This window comes from Sesamum indicum, linkage group LG1 (assembly GCF_000512975.1).
Source record: "Sesamum indicum cultivar Zhongzhi No. 13 linkage group LG1, S_indicum_v1.0, whole genome shotgun sequence".
NCBI classification, from domain to species: domain Eukaryota; kingdom Viridiplantae; phylum Streptophyta; class Magnoliopsida; order Lamiales; family Pedaliaceae; genus Sesamum; species Sesamum indicum.
This window is the reverse complement of record NC_026145.1, coordinates 1,219,544-1,238,092: the sequence shown is the minus strand read 5'-3', so window position 1 is coordinate 1,238,092 and position 18,549 is coordinate 1,219,544. Positions and strand designations below refer to the sequence as shown.

The 18,549-nt window shown below is 33.5% G+C and overlaps 2 protein-coding genes across 3 annotated transcripts; both read right to left on the bottom strand.

Annotated features, from left to right (window-relative positions):
* Positions 181-6,892, bottom strand: LOC105165847 (3beta-hydroxysteroid-dehydrogenase/decarboxylase). Of its 2 annotated transcripts, none has more exons than XM_011085034.2 (10): positions 6,391-6,892; positions 5,241-5,330; positions 4,975-5,108; positions 4,383-4,553; positions 3,938-4,063; positions 3,271-3,350; positions 2,905-3,103; positions 2,327-2,402; positions 1,401-1,559; positions 181-552 (listed from the first exon to the last, which is right to left on the bottom strand). In XM_011085034.2, exons 1-9 carry the CDS (start codon positions 6,620-6,622, stop codon positions 1,405-1,407), a joined length of 1,263 nt encoding a protein of 420 aa, XP_011083336.1. In that variant the 5' UTR covers positions 6,623-6,892; the 3' UTR covers positions 181-552; positions 1,401-1,404. The 2 variants fall into 2 exon arrangements, with proteins under 2 accessions (XP_011083336.1, XP_020548414.1); XM_020692755.1 differs by lacking the exon at positions 6,391-6,892 and adding an exon at positions 5,705-5,817.
* On the bottom strand, positions 8,290-11,731 carry LOC105165762. Its single transcript, XM_011084927.2, has 2 exons — positions 10,324-11,731; positions 8,290-9,512 (listed from the first exon to the last, which is right to left on the bottom strand). The coding sequence occupies exons 1-2, from the start codon at positions 11,349-11,351 to the stop codon at positions 9,464-9,466; spliced, it is 1,077 nt and encodes a 358-aa protein (XP_011083229.1). The 5' UTR covers positions 11,352-11,731; the 3' UTR covers positions 8,290-9,463.

Sequence of the window (18,549 nt, the reverse complement as noted above, 5' to 3'; positions counted from 1 at the left end):
TTACATGTAATTACACCAAATCTCAAAAGAGAGGAGTGTAATCATCCCAAATGTTTGTGTTGTTTGAGAGATTATGAATAGCTGGAGTAAGCAACGTGCACCGTGTTGCTTGCTTGAGTTGTCAGTTGTCTTGATATCAATCTTACAAAAATTTATAGAAGTGTAGGTTACCCCAGGAAATAAAATCTAGTTAGACGCTATATATAATTACGACAAAGAAGGCTATTACCAAATATTCAGGAATCAGAAGACAAAGCTTAGGCATGTTTGTTTACTTTCCTCTAAACGACATGACTGTTGCTGCTAAAGCACTATTTGTGATGAACAATAAAACCCAGGAAATGCTTTACCCAAAAGAATTTATCCGGTTACCAAAGAGAGGAGAGGGGCATGGGAGAACAAAAGATGAAGGATCATAGCACTTCATGTGAACCGTGGGGACATTATTAGAGTGCGCGGTTCTTGCTCTGTATGGAAATGTTTCAGCAAATACAGAAGCTCTTTCCTTTCCCTTTAACTTGAGGATGAAGGTGAATTGATGGTAGCAAAAATCTGAGAGGAGAAACAGCAACATGAAATGCCATGAGATCTGGGGTTTCAAAGTATGTTGGTCACAGTATATAATGCCACAGTTAAACTAAACCAGTTACATCAGAATAATTTCAAAGTCAACTACATAGACATACTTGCAGCAGCATGCCGAGACATAAAAAAAATTCAAGCACAAAATAGCAGACAGACCTATGATAAAGGATTATACAGAGAAACAGCAAGACACGGTCAGCTGACAAGAAATTCAGTAACAGTAAATTGCAAATAGAGGGAAGCATCATTGATAAAAATGGCGAGTAAAACAGCAAACTATGCTATCCTTTTCTCATCTTAATCCTTTGGAAGAGATTTGGAAGCTTCAAGGACTAGCAACTTCTCCAATGGAGTGAATCTGACACAGTTCTTAGGACACCAGATTGAACTGCTGATGTTAGGGCATTGTACAACAGGCAACTAAAGACACAAAACACTTTCAATAAGTTGGATAATGGCAACAGTTAAAAAGTACTTAATTTTTAACTATAGAGCCCACGATTTTTATATCACTTATGACAGAATTCCACCTAGAAGCCATGGACAGCGCATGGAACTTCGATTCAGTGATTTCTCTATCTTATATCCCAGTCTGCACCACTATATTACCAGAAGTGAGCATTCCCTGGAAAGGGCATCTGTGCAAATCTCACCTTCCCTTTAATTATGAAAAATGCAGATCATGTACCATGCATCCCAAGGTAGCAGGTTTGCAACTAGAAACAACAAGAAGATTGAAGTACACTGACCAAATCTAGCAAAAGCAATAATAATTATGTAGACCTAAAAAAGGAGGAAAAGGTAGTCATGCGTACATTTCTAGGCTAGTTTGCCAATGATGAAAAGGATAACTGATGCTGCTAACAGAAGCGTGGAAGCTACTGTCACAGTCGTATACCCAGCTGCAATCAAACTGAAGTAAGCTGCACCCAGGATCAATACCACCATGATTGAGAGCTTTTTATTCCTCACAGCTGGAAGTGCCATTACCAATTATTAGAGATTACAGAAAACATCAGAAGTTTCAAGTCAAATATTAATCTCAAGCTCTCATTAAATGAAAGCTCTTCACTTCCATAAGTAATAGTGTGAAATATTGAAAATCACCCAAGGAGCAGAGGTGATTTCTCAGGGAAAAAAAGCGACCACACAATGCTGTAGAAATGCAACAATAGCAATGCAAATGATAAAAGCACAATAAAGTATGCATATATCAGAGAATAACAAATATGCATTGGGAAAATGACTATTTAGGTACAGTCTTGTTTTCTTCAATTCTTCTCCCAAGTTTACAGCCAACTTCATTTTTCTTCTTTCATAATGATTATTGTATTTCCCCTACTCCACTTTATGGTACTCCCCTGACCCAGTTTTGCTTTTATTGATCAAGCCCAAGCCCTGGGCATCATAAGTTGCATAACTGCATCCATATGGTTCTGAACTAGTTTCTGAAACAAGTTTTTAATATTCCAGACCCTCTTCCTTAAATGCCCTTTGCATGGTCTTCCTCAAACTGTTTATTTGCTACTTGCTTGTTTGCCCTTTTGACATTTCTCAAGCTACAAACCACAGGTACACTGTTTTATCCTGATTCACAATGCATATTACTGCAAATAAAGTCTATATTGTTAAATCACAAAGAATGCAGATCATGCACTATATTTACTGAACCTTGCAATACACTCATACTGGAATCCTTGAAGAAGAAGGAAAGCTAAGGTAGAAAGGAAAATTTTAGTACCTTTTTGACTGCCCATTTTGGTTTCAACACCGGCCCTCAAGTGTGGGTACGATTCAATAGTTCTTCTAAGGCCTTCCTGCAAATAACACCAGTGAGAGAAAATCATGAAAGTGATTAAGTGAGACAAATTGAGCTCAGTCTCCATGAGGAAGCCTCCTATAACATCATTTCTGGTACATAGTTGATGAAACAGCCAAATATCAAAAGAAAGAAAAAATTATAAGTATCAAATTCATTTTAATTCATGTGTGTCAGCATTGCCTTTTTGTGTGGGTGGGTTTTCTTTTTCTTTCTTCTTCTTCTTCTTCTTCTTTTTCTTTTTTCTTTTTTTTGTGTTATGGTTTACGAAACCAACAGAAGCAGCAAGGCTCTGTTTATTTCGTGGTCCTAAAAAATTTACAGAACAGCATGAAGCACCAACCAAGGCTTATAAAGTCTAGATTTCTAATTATATCAGATAGCCTTAAATAAATAGCATAATCACTTATCGAAATGGTGGAACTCCATCTTGCAGCCAGCACAGATGGAGGGATTTTCTTACAAGATAGAAGATGACTTATTAAGGGGCATGTGTGGACCTGGAGAGACACAATAGGTATGTAGCCAAGACGATCATGGGCTTTAGAACAATCAAAAGTTCTGTTGCGAGATAGAAGTCTAATCCTTGAAGGTGTTAACTGTGGCACCTTCATTCCATAAGGAGCTAAAATTTTATAAATCAATTCCACCATAAGTGCAATTGGCATCATGACACAGGCAGGAATCTTGATCTTTGGCCTGCATAATACACAAGAAGAAACAAAGATACATATAAAGTTTATTATGTAACACCAAAAGAGCAAATGATCCCTCTGTAGAGAATTGGACTGGACCATATAGAATGCTCTAATAACTAGGGAAGTTGAAGAGTGGGATTGAATAAAGATGCTTTAAAGGAAGACTACCTTTGATAACCCAGACCTTCAAGAATGAGAGACATGAAATCCCAAAATCTTATTGGTTCCTTATTGGTAATGAAGTATGCCTGCAAGCCAGATTTGCAAAAGAAATTCTGTTATTGAGGCTCCCACCCAGGTGAGGCAATTTGCGCCAAAGAAAAGAGTGAACTGGAAACCTTCCTCTTATGCCCATAAGCTATCGAAGATAATTGGGCAATCAGGAAATCTGGAAGAATCTGACATGTGAATAAATCTAAAAGCTTCAAAGGGTAATTAGTTGCTTAGAGCAAATGTATACATAATTTTTGTCTAAACTGCATTTAGATGGCTGCTCTCATATTAACATGAAACTTAGAGTTGGTGCACAAATTTTCATCAGTCAATTGCATACAAAATCTAAAATAAGCTATATGCATAAAGCATATATCAATATAATAAGCCAAACTATGAGAAAAAAACTTTGTTTCCAGTAAACGCCCAATGTTTTTGAAAAGGAGAACCAGTTTATGATTGTACAATAAGATGCATTTGAAAGAACTTGATTGGCAGCCACAAACATCCTTCATACAAAATTTCTGGCATAAGGATTTGGACTAGAATTATATGCACTTAAACAGACACTGGTTGCTTAAATATACAACCACGTAGGGGTTGCAATAAAATAAAACGCTACCTGTCCCGCAGCTCTCTCTGCTACTGTCTTTTCAGATGCCAAAGCTCGCTCAGCACATACGTGAGCATGTGCCACATTCTCTACATAAGTAAAATCATACATGTTTTTGCCATCTCCAATGATGAACTGTCATTCACATCAGCAAATCAGAGAAAATAACCAAAATTGTTGTAATATACCTTGCCAAGAACAATTTGTGTAACGGGGAAAAACTTTTAAATTAAAATTGAAAATGAAAACCATGAGATACAAAACCAAACTTTGTCAAGTAGAACCAGAATAAAATAAGTGAAGGGATCCAAAAAACATATTCCATTTAACGCACACATAGCATTCTCTCTTAAATGAAATCTTGTATATATTAACTGCAAACAAGACAGGTAGCTTGTAATTGAGAGCAAGTAAAAGCAAGACTCAGTAACAAGATAAAACAAGAAACTCTCACCTTTGATTTCCCAGCCCTGGCGGCAGCAACTAAAGATGGAACAAGCAGCTTATCACCAGGCCCAAAAATGCTGCTAGGTCGAATGCAGCATGTTAGAAGTCCATTTGAACCATTTGACTTGATAACGAGGGCCTCTCCTTCAGCTTTCGTGGCAGAGTATGAATCATTGTGCTTAAAAAGTTAACCAGGACAAAAATCTAGTGATTAGATTGAGGGGCCTTGATCAAAAAACATGAGCACACAACTGAAAGCATAGGTGAGGAAGTGTCTGACATAATCCTCACATTGATAGCTCAAGCAAAATAAGCTTAGAAAAAAGACACAAGAGTTTTTAGTTTTTCAATCCCAAGGTAGTAAAGTAAAATCACACAAACATTACATTTCCGAAGGCAACAAGGGATAATGGAAATAAAGAGAAAATCAATTTTCATCAAAGAGGATATAGAGATTTTAAGTTAGAAGAAACTCAACCAGTGATAATTAAAAAAAATAAAATTCAACAATAATGCAAATAATATTACTCTAATAATCATTTCCAGCATTGAGCTAAAGAAAATCGGAATATCATATGAGATGGTTCAGGCCTTCATACCTTAGAAGGGTAAGGCAATGATTCATTTCCATTGAATATTCCATGAACTCCGTCGAAGATTACACTTGGTGAGCTTGTATATATAAGTCGTTTTACTTTCAGCTCAATACATGCATCGATGATGTTCTTAGTTCCTGTGGGCCACAGGTTACAATCAGCAAAGCAAAACATTGTTTGTTACGAAAATGTGGGCTAGATAATTTCTAAATGCAAACACACATAGAGCACATGCATCTGGCTCTGACCTAGCAGACCTAAAACTTAACCTTGTACATTAACAGAATAATGCAGCTGATGGTTATTGATGGAGGAATCAGGAGCAGCCATGTGAAAGACAACTTCAGCTCCTCGGCAAGCTGCATTCACAATGGTAACGAAAAAAAGAAAAGCCAAACATTATGTTAAACATCCAGAGTAACGTCCAAATAAAAGCACCACTATCGTAAAATCATGGAGTAAAACTTGCCAACTTCGATTTTTAGTCAAACTATACCCAACATTTTGAACTGTTCAGTTTGAGTTGGGAAGCGTGGACTTGGAAAATCGAGATGATTTTCCTTGAATTTGACTGTATATTTAAGAATCCAATTCTGAGCACAAAATTCATGGTGCCAAACACAGTTGAGAATCCTATAAGAAATATCATCTCTAATAGAAGTGGTCAATTAACAATCTTAAATCCCTGGAAAAACCAGAAAGAAATACACTCCAGAGCTCATGAAAAAATTACCAGAGTTAGACTGTGATACACTACATAAAATACATATGCAAAGGTGCAACGCTGAATGTACCACAGTACCAGAATCAGAATGATTCAGATGATAACAAACGCTCTTAAGCATAATTTTGAACCATTCTCTATGGAAAAAAGGCTATAGAAATTTTTAAATGTCATAAATGTCAAACCGTGGACAAACCTAGTATGCTTCAACAAAAGTAGTAAAAGAGGTACAACATCACCTACTTTCCAGCACGAGTCACTGTTTTAAATCATATCTCAAATACATTTCACTATTCAAAAGACATATCACATCAATTGTAGCCATCATATTTTATATTATATTTGACACATTTATATATGACACCAACTATCATCATCGTACTTTATTTCACGTTCTAACACATTAAAAAATCATCTTCATCTAAACCACACTAATTTTCATCTTATGTAGATGAAATGCGATCAAATGCCAAACAATCATTTTCGACACTGCTCGGTCAACTTAATTAAATTTTTCATTCCTCACTAGCTTGCATCAAGACTATATATTTTTGTGCATGAAAGAAAAACTGACTAATCTAAACTAAATATGCACAACCTTCATTATTCACAATCGCTACAGACAGCAGAAAGCCGAAACAAAAATTTCAAAGAAATCAAACCTCAGAAACAAAACTAATGCTGAAAAATAGAACCTTCTAGCACTTGCGATTTGACGCGAAGATCTGCTGACACGTACTGCGCGCGACCAGACTTGAGAGCCTCGCCGACAACGCCATTCTCCTCGTCTGGATCGAGCTGGACCGTAGGTCCTAAATCAGCAATACGCACACAAAACATGTCGTACTTGATGAGCATCAACACCAGATGCCTCGCCGCAAATCCTCGCCCGCCGGTCACCACGCACCACCTCTCCTCCCCGCCCATGTTTCCCCAATTTTAATCGGTATTTTCAGTAATGCGCCCACGTGAAATGATAACAGAGCAACTATAGATATCAGGCAGAGCAGAGAAGAATAGATAAATGTGAGTGGAGATTAAGATGCGTGATTAGAAATTGATGTCCGATTAGGGAGATAATTAGTTAATCGAAAAGGAAGAACGTGATTTAATTTTGATGTGGGTTAGGGTAATAATTAACGCCTCATGCCTGGATCTTGGACTAAACCAATCTTGAGCTTATTGTTGTTTGAAATGTTTGATCAGATATTAATAACTGTATTATAAAATAAATTATAATAATAATGGTCCTCCTGTCCGTCCCTACATTAATTATATTGGGACATCACGTGCTATGGCAGTTCATCTGAGCATTAGTGTTTGGTACAAGTTGTTCTATTTGTAAGCCAAAAAGCGTGCAACGATGGGAAGGTTCAAGGTCGTGTTTGACGATGATATGATGATAGAATAATACATAAGTCCTTCTTAGAAATATTAATTGATTCCTTTTTTTTAAGATTTAATTTATATTCTTATATTTGGTGCTTATTTAATGTACCATACTTATTATTTGATTGATCATTTTTTCTTAACTGTACATAAATTACAAGACAAATGTATTATACTTACTATATAATTTAAATTTGGCCGAATCAGATTATTTTCCTCCAATCAAACTATATTAAAAAGTTTTAAATTTGAATTTGGGCTTTTAGTAGTGTAATCTCTCCTATAGTTGAAAATATGTCCAAAACTTGTCGATTGGATTTTATATTTCAAATTTTACTGCATATTTTATTTTTATTTAACAAATATTTATTATGTGTATAAATAATATTATCTTTATACACGTGATGTATACATGTTAAATGTATAAAAGATGCAACTAAAAAAAATCCAATCCCCCAAAGGAAAAAAAAAAATGCAATTTTAGCCTGTAACTTAGGGAATGTGGCATTTTTTTTTATCCTGTATGAATTAATTTTTACAATTTAGTTCTGTAATTTTATAATTTTGATAATTTCTGTCCTTTTTCAATCAATTTGTTCAAAAATTACATGTGACTTACACATGATCCAATTAAATTATAATTTTTGTCCTAATAATCAATTCATGCAGTACCAAAATGCTAACATCTAGTTAAAAGACTAAAAATGCAAACCTCCATAAGCTACAAGATTGAGATTGTAATTTAATTGAATTATATGTAAATCAATACAATTTTCTAACCAAAAAATTAGGAAAAAATTTGATGAAAATTGTCAAATTATAAAATTACGAAATTAAATTATAAATTTAATTCATGCAGAATTAAAAATATCACTCGTATAAATTTATAGGACTAAAATTACAATTATTCGGATCCCCAAACTTGTCCCCCCTCCCCTCAACAAACCAAAGCAACACCAAAAGCACCTCACAACTTACCACTCCAATCAAACACGAAAGTAAACTCCACTATAAAATACCAACTCCCCCAAAGTCATTTATAATATTCACTCCTTCAAGCCATGATAATAAAAAAAAACATGCTAAAATCCTCAACCACACTCCCAATCCTGATGATCTTACTCATCAGCCTCGCACCTCCTCCCGCATCCGCCCAACGTCCCACGTCAGAACTTGAGATGCACAAGCTAGCAGCACGCGACGCGATCACTCTAAGCATCCGCGAGGTGAGCGAAATGAGGAAGTTCGTCAACGGCATTCCGCGGCTGAAGAGCTATCGCCTCACTCCGCAAGACCCCAAACTCATGCTCTGCGTGGAGCGCCTGATATCCGATCTTACCGACGTCAAGTCGACGCTCTACCGGCTGAGGCATCTGAAGCCGATACTCCTCCGGTCGGACGCGGAGTCGCTGAAGAAAACAATGGGGCGCAGCGTTGAATTGGAGAATATGTGCGGCAAGTCACTTGGGAATGTTGATGGGATCGTGGCGTCGATGCTTATGAGGAAGCTTGATGATCTGCGCATGGTTGTTGATGATGCGGTGTATCATGTCGCTGAGATTGAATGGGATGAGGAGTATGATCATGATGGTGAAACAATGCATGGATGAACCCTGAAAAAGTACTTGGAGTGTTGCATGGAGAGGGTTGAAAATGTGTTGATGAATGCTGGTGTTTTGTTGTAATAATAAGTGGTGAGATGGGCTGTTGCGAATATGTAACAACTATTTGTGGAATGGAGTTACTGTGTTTCACTTATAAAGACCATATTAGTCTCCTAATTTTGGATGTTTTTATTTCTGGTCCGACTGGTTATGGAATTTTCACTTTGATTTTATAATTTAAAAGAAAAATATTTTCGATGGCATAATCATTAAATATTTAATGAATACGACCATGGGATCATTAAATGCAGGGGATCAAAGGTCCAAATTTGTAAATATTATGCGATAAAAAATGAGAATTCGTAACTAAAATGTAAATACGTGATATTTTCTATTAAAAGTATTATATATTTCCCTTTATAATTACAATACACCTCTTATTCGGTGTCAAAATTTTTCACAAACATCCATAAAATGTATATACTACCACTCCTTTCATAAAGTATACTTATAACTTTATAAAAAATAAAATATATTTATATAATTAGATTTAACCTCAAAAAGTATCGATTCAGTTATCCCTAATAATAATAAAACGAGGGCGTGACTAGACAAAACATGGATGTTCAATAAAATGGAAAAAAAAAAAATTGGGAAAGAGGATGTAATAATTCCTCATCTAATGCTTATTGGGTTGCCTGTTTACCCATTCAACCAAGTTTTTCTAATTTCAAGAGAGAAAATAATAATAATAATAATAATGATTCAATCTTTCTCAGGCTAACCAGTCTGCATCCATGCCTTCAATTTCCTGGATGTCCATGCTGCAATTTTCAGAACAAAACAATCAAGTACTCAGTTATCACAAAATGTACACAACACATCATGTATGCATTATCACTACCCAAATTAATATATATATATTCACGAACTGTGAAATATTAAATATATGTCATAAGTAACAATTAGTTATAAAATATTGTGTATAAAATTATCGCTATAAATAATTAATAACACATACATAGTAATAGTACAACGAACAACAAATATAAATATTACTGATGGGTGTGATGAAAAATTTAGGAACAATTCTTTCTACTAATAATTAATTATTATGGCACGTTATTTCTGCGTGTACATGTGAATAACTTTTAATATTTTTAATTATATTATAAATAAAAATAAAATATATAAGTCAACTGATATTTAAAAAAAACAAGACAAAAGTATTATCGATATAATAAATTTTTTTATAGTGATATTCCGTACTGCTGTTTATAAATAAAAATATATGAATTTTAGTGACAAGATATAGATCATTGGAAACAATATTAGAATGGCAATTTCATTAATTTTATTACTCATATTTTCTTTTGTCATAGTAGGGTAGGACAGTTCTTATTTGGTCACGTTTGATCGAATTAAATTAAAGTAGGATATATATTAATTACACTATAAATATATTATATTTATTCAAATCTAAATTAAAGTATGATATATATTAATTAGTCTTAAATATATTACGTTTATCATATAATCGATTCATGTCTGATTAAATCATATTGGAATAAGAGTTTCCAAAAAATAATCTGAGACTGTGTATTGAATTAGGAAAAGAAAACATTTAATTCTTACCATGGCAGAGCTAAATCTTGAAAGGAGTCATCAGAACAAAAATCATTCACATGCTGTGAGAAACTCTCGTTTGCGTTGAGCCAGGCTGGGAATTCCATCACCTCATCAAAGGGAGAGCTGACAAGATCCTCATCTTTCTGCTCTTCGGGCCCGATTTCCATGGAATTCAAGAACTTGAACCAGTACTCTTCTGAATTCACACCGTCATTCCACTGATCGCCAAAATGCAAGCCCGAATCCCTGTTTTCTGCCATCCAAGTTCGGGCCTGCAGGGTGTGTGGAATTTCCTCGGTGGCAGCTGAAAGAGCAGGAGAGGAGGAGGTTGATGGGGATGAGGATGAGAAATTTGATGAAGGGTTGGTGCTGCAGTGAAAAGCGGTGGTGTCCAAGTTTTCAAAATCCTGAAGATTAAGATTCAGGCCTAGTGTTTGGCTGGGGAGTTGAAGATTGAGGGTTTCTTGGACAAGTTGGGGTGGTGCAATTGGAGAAACGGGCCAAGGATAAGGAGAATAAAAGCCCGGTGGGTATGCGAGACCGTCTCCTGCATAATTGACCGGGAAATTATCAGAAGAACTGGAAGAATTCGAAGCATAAATTCTAGGGTTTCTCCTGGACTGATGAGACGAAGCCGGCCCGACAGGGGGAACTACGAGCCCTGATTCCTTTACCTGTTCCAGCTGCTGTTTTTCACGGGCCTGTTTCATTGCCGCTCTATGAAGTTTAAGCGCGGTGACAATTTCTCTCCGGGCTTCGGCCATATTCAGCAGGCTGTCTTGGTAAGGCCGGCTGGTGTGAGCCCTTCTTCTCACCTGTTTCTTGGGCTGACGGGTTAATTTTCCCTGTTTATCAGAAACTCCATCAGCAGGGCCCGAAGTACTCCTCCCTCCCCCCTCCGAATTTTCACTGGAATCCGACAAATCTTTGGCTGATCTTGACGAGGTTAATTGTTTCACAAGGGTGCGAATGTAAGCACCCGACAGATGGGGCGCACCGTTTTGGGATTCCGATGAACAAGATTTTCCTCTCATCTTAGCAGTCAGAAATTCTTTAAGGGCCCGAAGTGAAAAAGTGCAGAGAGGGGAAGGGTTTAGAAAATCATGTGTTTCAATCTAAATGGCTGGTGAGATAGACGTAGACATGGTTTTTAATGTTGGTTTGGAGTTTTCCCTGTTTTGGCAAACAACTAGGTTTATAACTACTGCTTTTTATTGCCAAAAATATGTCCTAATCTCAAAAGGGCAGTTAGAGGAGGTTTCACAGATCGACAGCATGTCATCCAAGATTGATTTAGTTCTGGGCGTAGATTCTTGACCACTAATTACTACACATTCTATGTCTATATTGAAAGAAAAATAAATAGGGGATAAGTATCCTGGAAGTTTGAACAATTTTCAGACCAAAAATGGCTGGCTGTGAAATCGGTTATTCTTCCTTATCTCTCCACGTCTTACATGATCAAACCAAACCGACTTCACATCTCATCTAAGCTCATGATGTGGGACTTATGTAATGCCAATCCCTATTTTATATTTATAAATGTTATTCAAATATCGAGTTAATTAACGAGTAAAATTTATATTATTTAATATAAAAAGTTTACTTACTAATAAATTGATTAAAATATATATTAAATAATATAAATTCATTAATAATGAATATTTTACTTGCTAATTAGTTCGATGTAGATTTTGATATTAATTTTTTCTTTACATATCGAATCATTTTCTTGTAGTGAACGCGAGGGGCTTCCGTCGAATAACCATGTCTACAGTCACTTGATTGTATCAATAATGTCATATTCATGCATGAGTTAAAATATTTTACTAGTTTTGACAAGTCATTTCCTTTATCTTTCATTTATTATTTAAATCAACAAAAAATCAAAATTTAAGCATGTGCTTCGATCGCTAGTATTTATAAAGATTAAACTCACTAATTATTGAAAATCGATAAAATATTGGCCCATGGGCTCGAGCAGATGGGAGAGGGAGGTACTTAGTTAAGGTTGCAAATCGATTTGCTCTAATTTTATTGGCATATCATATTTGGTAAGAACGGAATATAAGAATCTTTTTTATAATATTAATATTCGAGTATTAGAATACTTACCTAACAATTTTCGATCACTCCTCAAATAAAAAGGTCCGATAAATTTTGTTTACCTAATGATTTTCGATCACTTTTAAAATTTCGATAATCTAAGTGTAAATGCAATCAAGTCATAAATCATATATATATATATGGATGCTGAAATGGGGCCTGCAGGCATGCACTACTGGAATTGACAGGAGAAGGGGTACAGAAAACTGACGGCGTTCCTCTCTTGCATTGATCGAAAGAACAAACTTAAGTCACTGTCTGAAAATTATATATATATATATATAGTATTTGATGATTCTCCAACATTGAAATATTTGCCAGTATTAAAATTATTACATATGCAGCATGCATTATGAGAGTCAGTTGAATTAGAAACAAAGAACATGGACCCTTTCTTTTAATATATAGTCATAAAAGAGACACAACAGCCTGAACAGGACAGAAATGCCCCATACCCTTAATTTCCTCTCATTGTTTCAGTTTTCCTTCCTTCCTAAACACCTTTTTGAATCACTCATTCGCATTCAATCTGCATCACCAGTTGTTCCCCAACATTCTGATTATCTCAATTTACAAACAAGCTCTGGATTTCCTGTCCTTTTTTTAGAATTTTTACGACCTAACCTCGATGTCTCCAACACCCTAATATGGATTCTTACGATTTTTATTACCTTTCTTTCTATGATTTATTTGACTTAGACGTCAAAGGGACTGTTATCGAAGTCTTTCTACTGTGATTTTAACGGTTGTTTGTTTGTTCTATAGAAATCATAACTGAGAGACATCCTATGCTGATTAAGGATAACACTTTTATTACTCCCGTGCCAAGGTACAGGAGAATTGTATTTTTAGAAAAATTGCGTCAATAAAATTGTAAATAACTTACTTATAAAATATAAATAAATAAATGACAACTAATTTCATATTAAGTAATTAATAAATATAAAAATACATAAGTATGTTGAATATAAAAATAAAAAAAATTCATTTATTTTACTAACTATTTACATAAAAATTACATGAGTGAAGCTTAACTTAATTTTGGATAAAAATAAACAATGGTCCATTTATTTAAATTTAAATATATAATAAGCCATAATCTTTTTAAGTGTGCAAAATAAAATTCAAAACGTCTACAAAAATATAGCAAGCAACGTTTGCAGGATTATGTATTCAAAAAATAATAAGAGTTATAAGTAATTCAAACTTTGAAACAAAATAACGTAATTGATAGAAAATTCAAGATTTTAAATTCAAATAATCAATAAATATAAAAATAGGAAATCATTATTTAAAATCAAGGGCTATCCAAATAAGCGTATACATAACATTTATTAGGATAGCCTCTATATTTTTGTTTTATTATATATAGATTATTACATCCGCATTCTTTATTTTAATACATATTACATAAAAAAAGAAATTAAACATCAAAAAATTATATTGTATTATGTTCTACATTATAAATTACTCGAAAGATCGAACGGGACTATAAAGTAAATATTATCGTCTCAAGGGTTAATATAAATTAAAAGTATTCGATAAATATTTACAGTGATATGTCTAAAAATTAACAGTAGTTATTTCATAATAATTTATATTAAATGTAATTCTTTTTTTTTCCCTTAAAGTACAATAATGGGGTGGGAGTTCGTTTTATGCGTGGAATGTTGTATTTGCTGTATATACAGTAGGTATTGTTTTTACTAAGTAATATGTGTTGATTCTACTTTAATAGTACATGTTAATTAGATTTAGTTTATTTGATATTATTAATCAGAGTATATTTGTGTAATCCAATAGGAATTATTATAATTAATTTAAACCAATTAATAAGAGTTCATCGTTCTTACCTTAGAAAAAAATAACGGGTAGAAGTCGAGAATTCGTGAATTTAAATATCGACCCTTTCTCTAAAAAAAAAAGAGAAGTGATGCCAGCTCAGCGGAAGCTATTGAATGTAATGATTTTGAAGAGTGGTTGATGACAGTGCAGTGCAGGGCTGCAGCGCCATTGTTGATAACTGCCAAGCTCCACCGCTTTCAATCTCTCCCTGTCAGCTGCCTTTCACCAATCAAATTGTTCCCATTTCTTCATTATTATATGCGTCATATTTAGAGGAGTAAATTATTATTATTTTTTTTTTTTATAAAAGTTGATTTATTTATTTTCAATTGTTATATGTATATAAATTGCATTAGATCTTAACAATAATAATAATAATAATAATAGGAAATGAATATTTAAAAAGAATAAACATATTAATGGATTGTCGTTTTGGATTCCATTCACACCACCGCTGTGTAAAAATATTCTTCTGTTTCATAATTGGACTTCAAATTGTTAGTCAGATTGTGATGGTGCGTAGAACATTAAAGCGTGTGCGCGAGGTGAGGAAAGTAGTTATAAAATATTTACATAGTTGGAAGAACTTTTTATATTTATAGTTGTGCTAAATCATCAATCAACTATTTATGTTAGAATAATTATAAAAATGTTGTAAAATTATAATTTTATTACTGACTAAAAGTTAGATTTACGATAATTGAATTTGGATGTAATGATGGTAAGTGATAGGAGATTATTGTAATTATTGAGGAAATGATACTAATACCCTTAAAAATTGGTCCGCGCCCTCTTGATACGGCTTGGGTTGCTCGACTCGGCCCGGCCCGACTCCGATGACCCATTACTGAGAGCCATTGGTTCACATGACAACACATAAGACAAGATCACTGTTGAAAAAGATGATTAGAAAGCCAATTGGATTGAAGATTTTGGGAACTATTCGAGCGATTTTTATTCAAGTAATATTACTCCGAGAGTATGGTAAGTATTTATTTTTGGTATATATATCTGTTGGTTACTAATTATGTTAAAACGTCGCTTTAATATCACAATAGATGCCCACAGATCAGTTAGATAACCTATGTAGTTGGACTGCACGTTGGATGGCGGTTATAAAACCAACTTTTGAGGGTTGATTTGAAAATTTTCAAGCCGAGGACCTCGAAACTGGGCATTGAGAGTCCTATTAAGACTTGTACTGAGAATTATATTCATTAGATGAGTTCCGTGTTTCATTGGTGAGTTGGACGTATATGTAATTTCAGTGGGTTAGTTGACAAGGTGGCCAACTGACTGAAATGATTTGTGGAGATCGTCATATGGAAGTCTTGGAGACTTGGTCGGTATGACTTGAATCCCTAGCTCGATAGTATGGGAATAATCCTCAAATTTGAGGAACCATGGCAGTCACGGGCACACGATGGTTGTATTTTGGATCTGTGCAAGAGGTGCTTATGTCCAGGATGGGAACTGACACTAATTTCATGTCCTAAACTAAGTTTGGGAGACAGTAAATGGAAGGATCGTACCCGTATGAAATCGGGAGCCTAAATGATCACACAGATTTAGTCTCTAATGCTATGTATCGTTGCTAGACAGCCACCCATGGTAGCGGGCTTTCTTGATCAATGGATGATCAAGAACGATTAATTAGATTGCATTTAATTAATCGATAGTGTTACACACTAGCCTAAGTCTAGCTAAAAAGTGAACCTAGAGAGTCACACACAAATCATCGAGGAAGAACAAGGAACTAATTGGGAATTAATTCTGAAAGGTATAAATAATTGGATTATGTACACGTGGGGTGATCCATTGGATGGATAAACCAAAATTAAATGAATTGAATTAATTTAATTGAGCTCATCTTAATTGATTGGTAAATTGGATTTATAAATTAATTAAGATATTTTGGGCTTATGTATTTAATTGGATTAAATACATATTGCGCTTAATTTGATTGAATTTTTTTTATTAAATTAGATCTAATTAAAATTAATCGGGCCTTGAATTTATTTTTTATATAAATTTCGTCCATTAAATGAGGCCCACTAGCCAATTGATGGAAGGCGAATTGATTAAGAAATTACACTTTTGGAAAGTGCAAATTTGACCATAATTAGAACCTCTGTATATGGCATGATAGAATTATATCATATAGATGGAAGGGTTACCTTATAAATGAGTGGAATGTATCTAAACAAATTTTCACTTATCTATACATGGCGTATATATATGTATTGTACATAATTATTTAAAAAATAATTACACAATAAACAACAACAGATAGTGAGTGATGTAGAGAACACACTCCTCTCATCTCCTCTCCCTCCCACCCTTTACTCTCTTGGTGAGAGATTGACTTTGATCTCTTCTAGTAAAGGGATCAAGGTCTTGTTCGTTCCGTTCCGGTGTGGTGTGGACTTTACTTTAGAGGATTTCTATATTGGGATCTTCAAGTGAACGATTCCTGGTTGGAAACTTGAATGGAAAGAGGTTTTCTTGTTTTAAGTTTATGCATCTCTTTTGTTTTATAACCATAGTCTCATATGAATATTTTATTCTCTTGTTCATACCATATTGAACGTCCGGGAACACAAAGGGTAGACCCCTTGGTTTGATCGATTTATATTTAATTTTATCATTTTATCTCTCGCTTTCATTAGTGCGTTCCAGGGCCAATCCATTTTGTCCTTTCAAGATCATGACATGTGGCACAGGCAAGTGGACCCTTTCAGATACTATAAATACACAATTTATACTTCATTTATAATAATATATTTATTACATTCAAACCCATATTAAATACTTCAGATCACTTTATTTTATCTCAATTTCGTTACTAACTTAGGCATTGAAAAATCTTAGTTGAGAACCTTCCAATAAATCTAATAATATGCTCGTTTCTCAAATCCCAATACTATTCCAAAGGTCCGTAAAATGACTGACGACATGCGATCCAAATCAATCAAGCTTCATATTTCATCAGAGACTCAAATTATCATGATCATGCTATACTTTATATTAAATTTTGATAAATAAAATGTCTTTGCCCAAGCTTGGGATTTAGACAATTTGGTTCGATTTAAAGAGGATAATTATATTTATACATCATAAGCTATAATTTGTTTATGCACATTATTTTTGTTTTTTAGATACTTACACATATACTCATTAAAAATATTATTAATTATTTATATAAATCACTCTTATTTTTTAAAAAATTACACATACTCCTAAAAAATACCAATATTATTACAACAACTACCCTTATTTAATTAAGGTATAAATATAATTGTTCTAACTAAAATATTTCTTTTGCATTTATGAACACAATTGAGAGCAATTTGAAAACAAAATTTTAGTACAGTCGATAAAATGATAAGATATGTGGTAATAAACCTCAACGGATTTGACCAATTAATAATTAAAGTAAATTACAATGACTTTTTATGAGATTTGGCATATTTATGAATACCCTACATTGTTTAAAAAATTACAAATACTCCCTGATGTTTGATGAAATTGTATAATCATTAGATGAAAGTATGAAATTGTCAACTTTGCCCTTATTGTATTTTTTTATTTTCTTAAAAAAATTTAAACTTATAAAAAAACTCGAACGGGATGGATGAAATTTTTTTAAAAATTATAAAAAAAATTATGCACTTAGTTCATAAAAAATAAAATTATAATTTCTAATCCATAAAGGACATTTTGGTTAGTCCACCAGAAAAATAGATGGAATTCTAACGGATTGGGTAAATTGTTAGACGGTCGTTAAAATTAGAGGGACATTGGTAAATTTTCAAACAATAAGGGAGTATTCGTAATTATGTCAAATTTCATGAAAGGTCCTTGTAATTTACCCTAATAATTATCAATTTTGTTTTATAAATAATTAATACTAAATAAACCAAAGAAAGAAGGAAAACTCAATAAAATTTTGATTCATGTATTTTCCTACAAGATCAGAAATGTATATAAATATATATATATATATATATACACACACATTTTCATTTATTTACTAATTCTTTCGTACACAATTTTTTTTTATAAGATCCAATAAGTTGACTTAAAATACCCATTTAATTAGAAGTATTCAAATTTACATATAATTTCAAATAGAATAATAAAAACACTTTTCAATATCTTGCAAACACTTTTCTACATAAAACATTCGAATTGAAGCTATTAAAAAGATTAAATTTTAGATATATTAGTTGAAATTAAATAAAAAATTATTAAATATATTATATGGTATATGATGTTAAA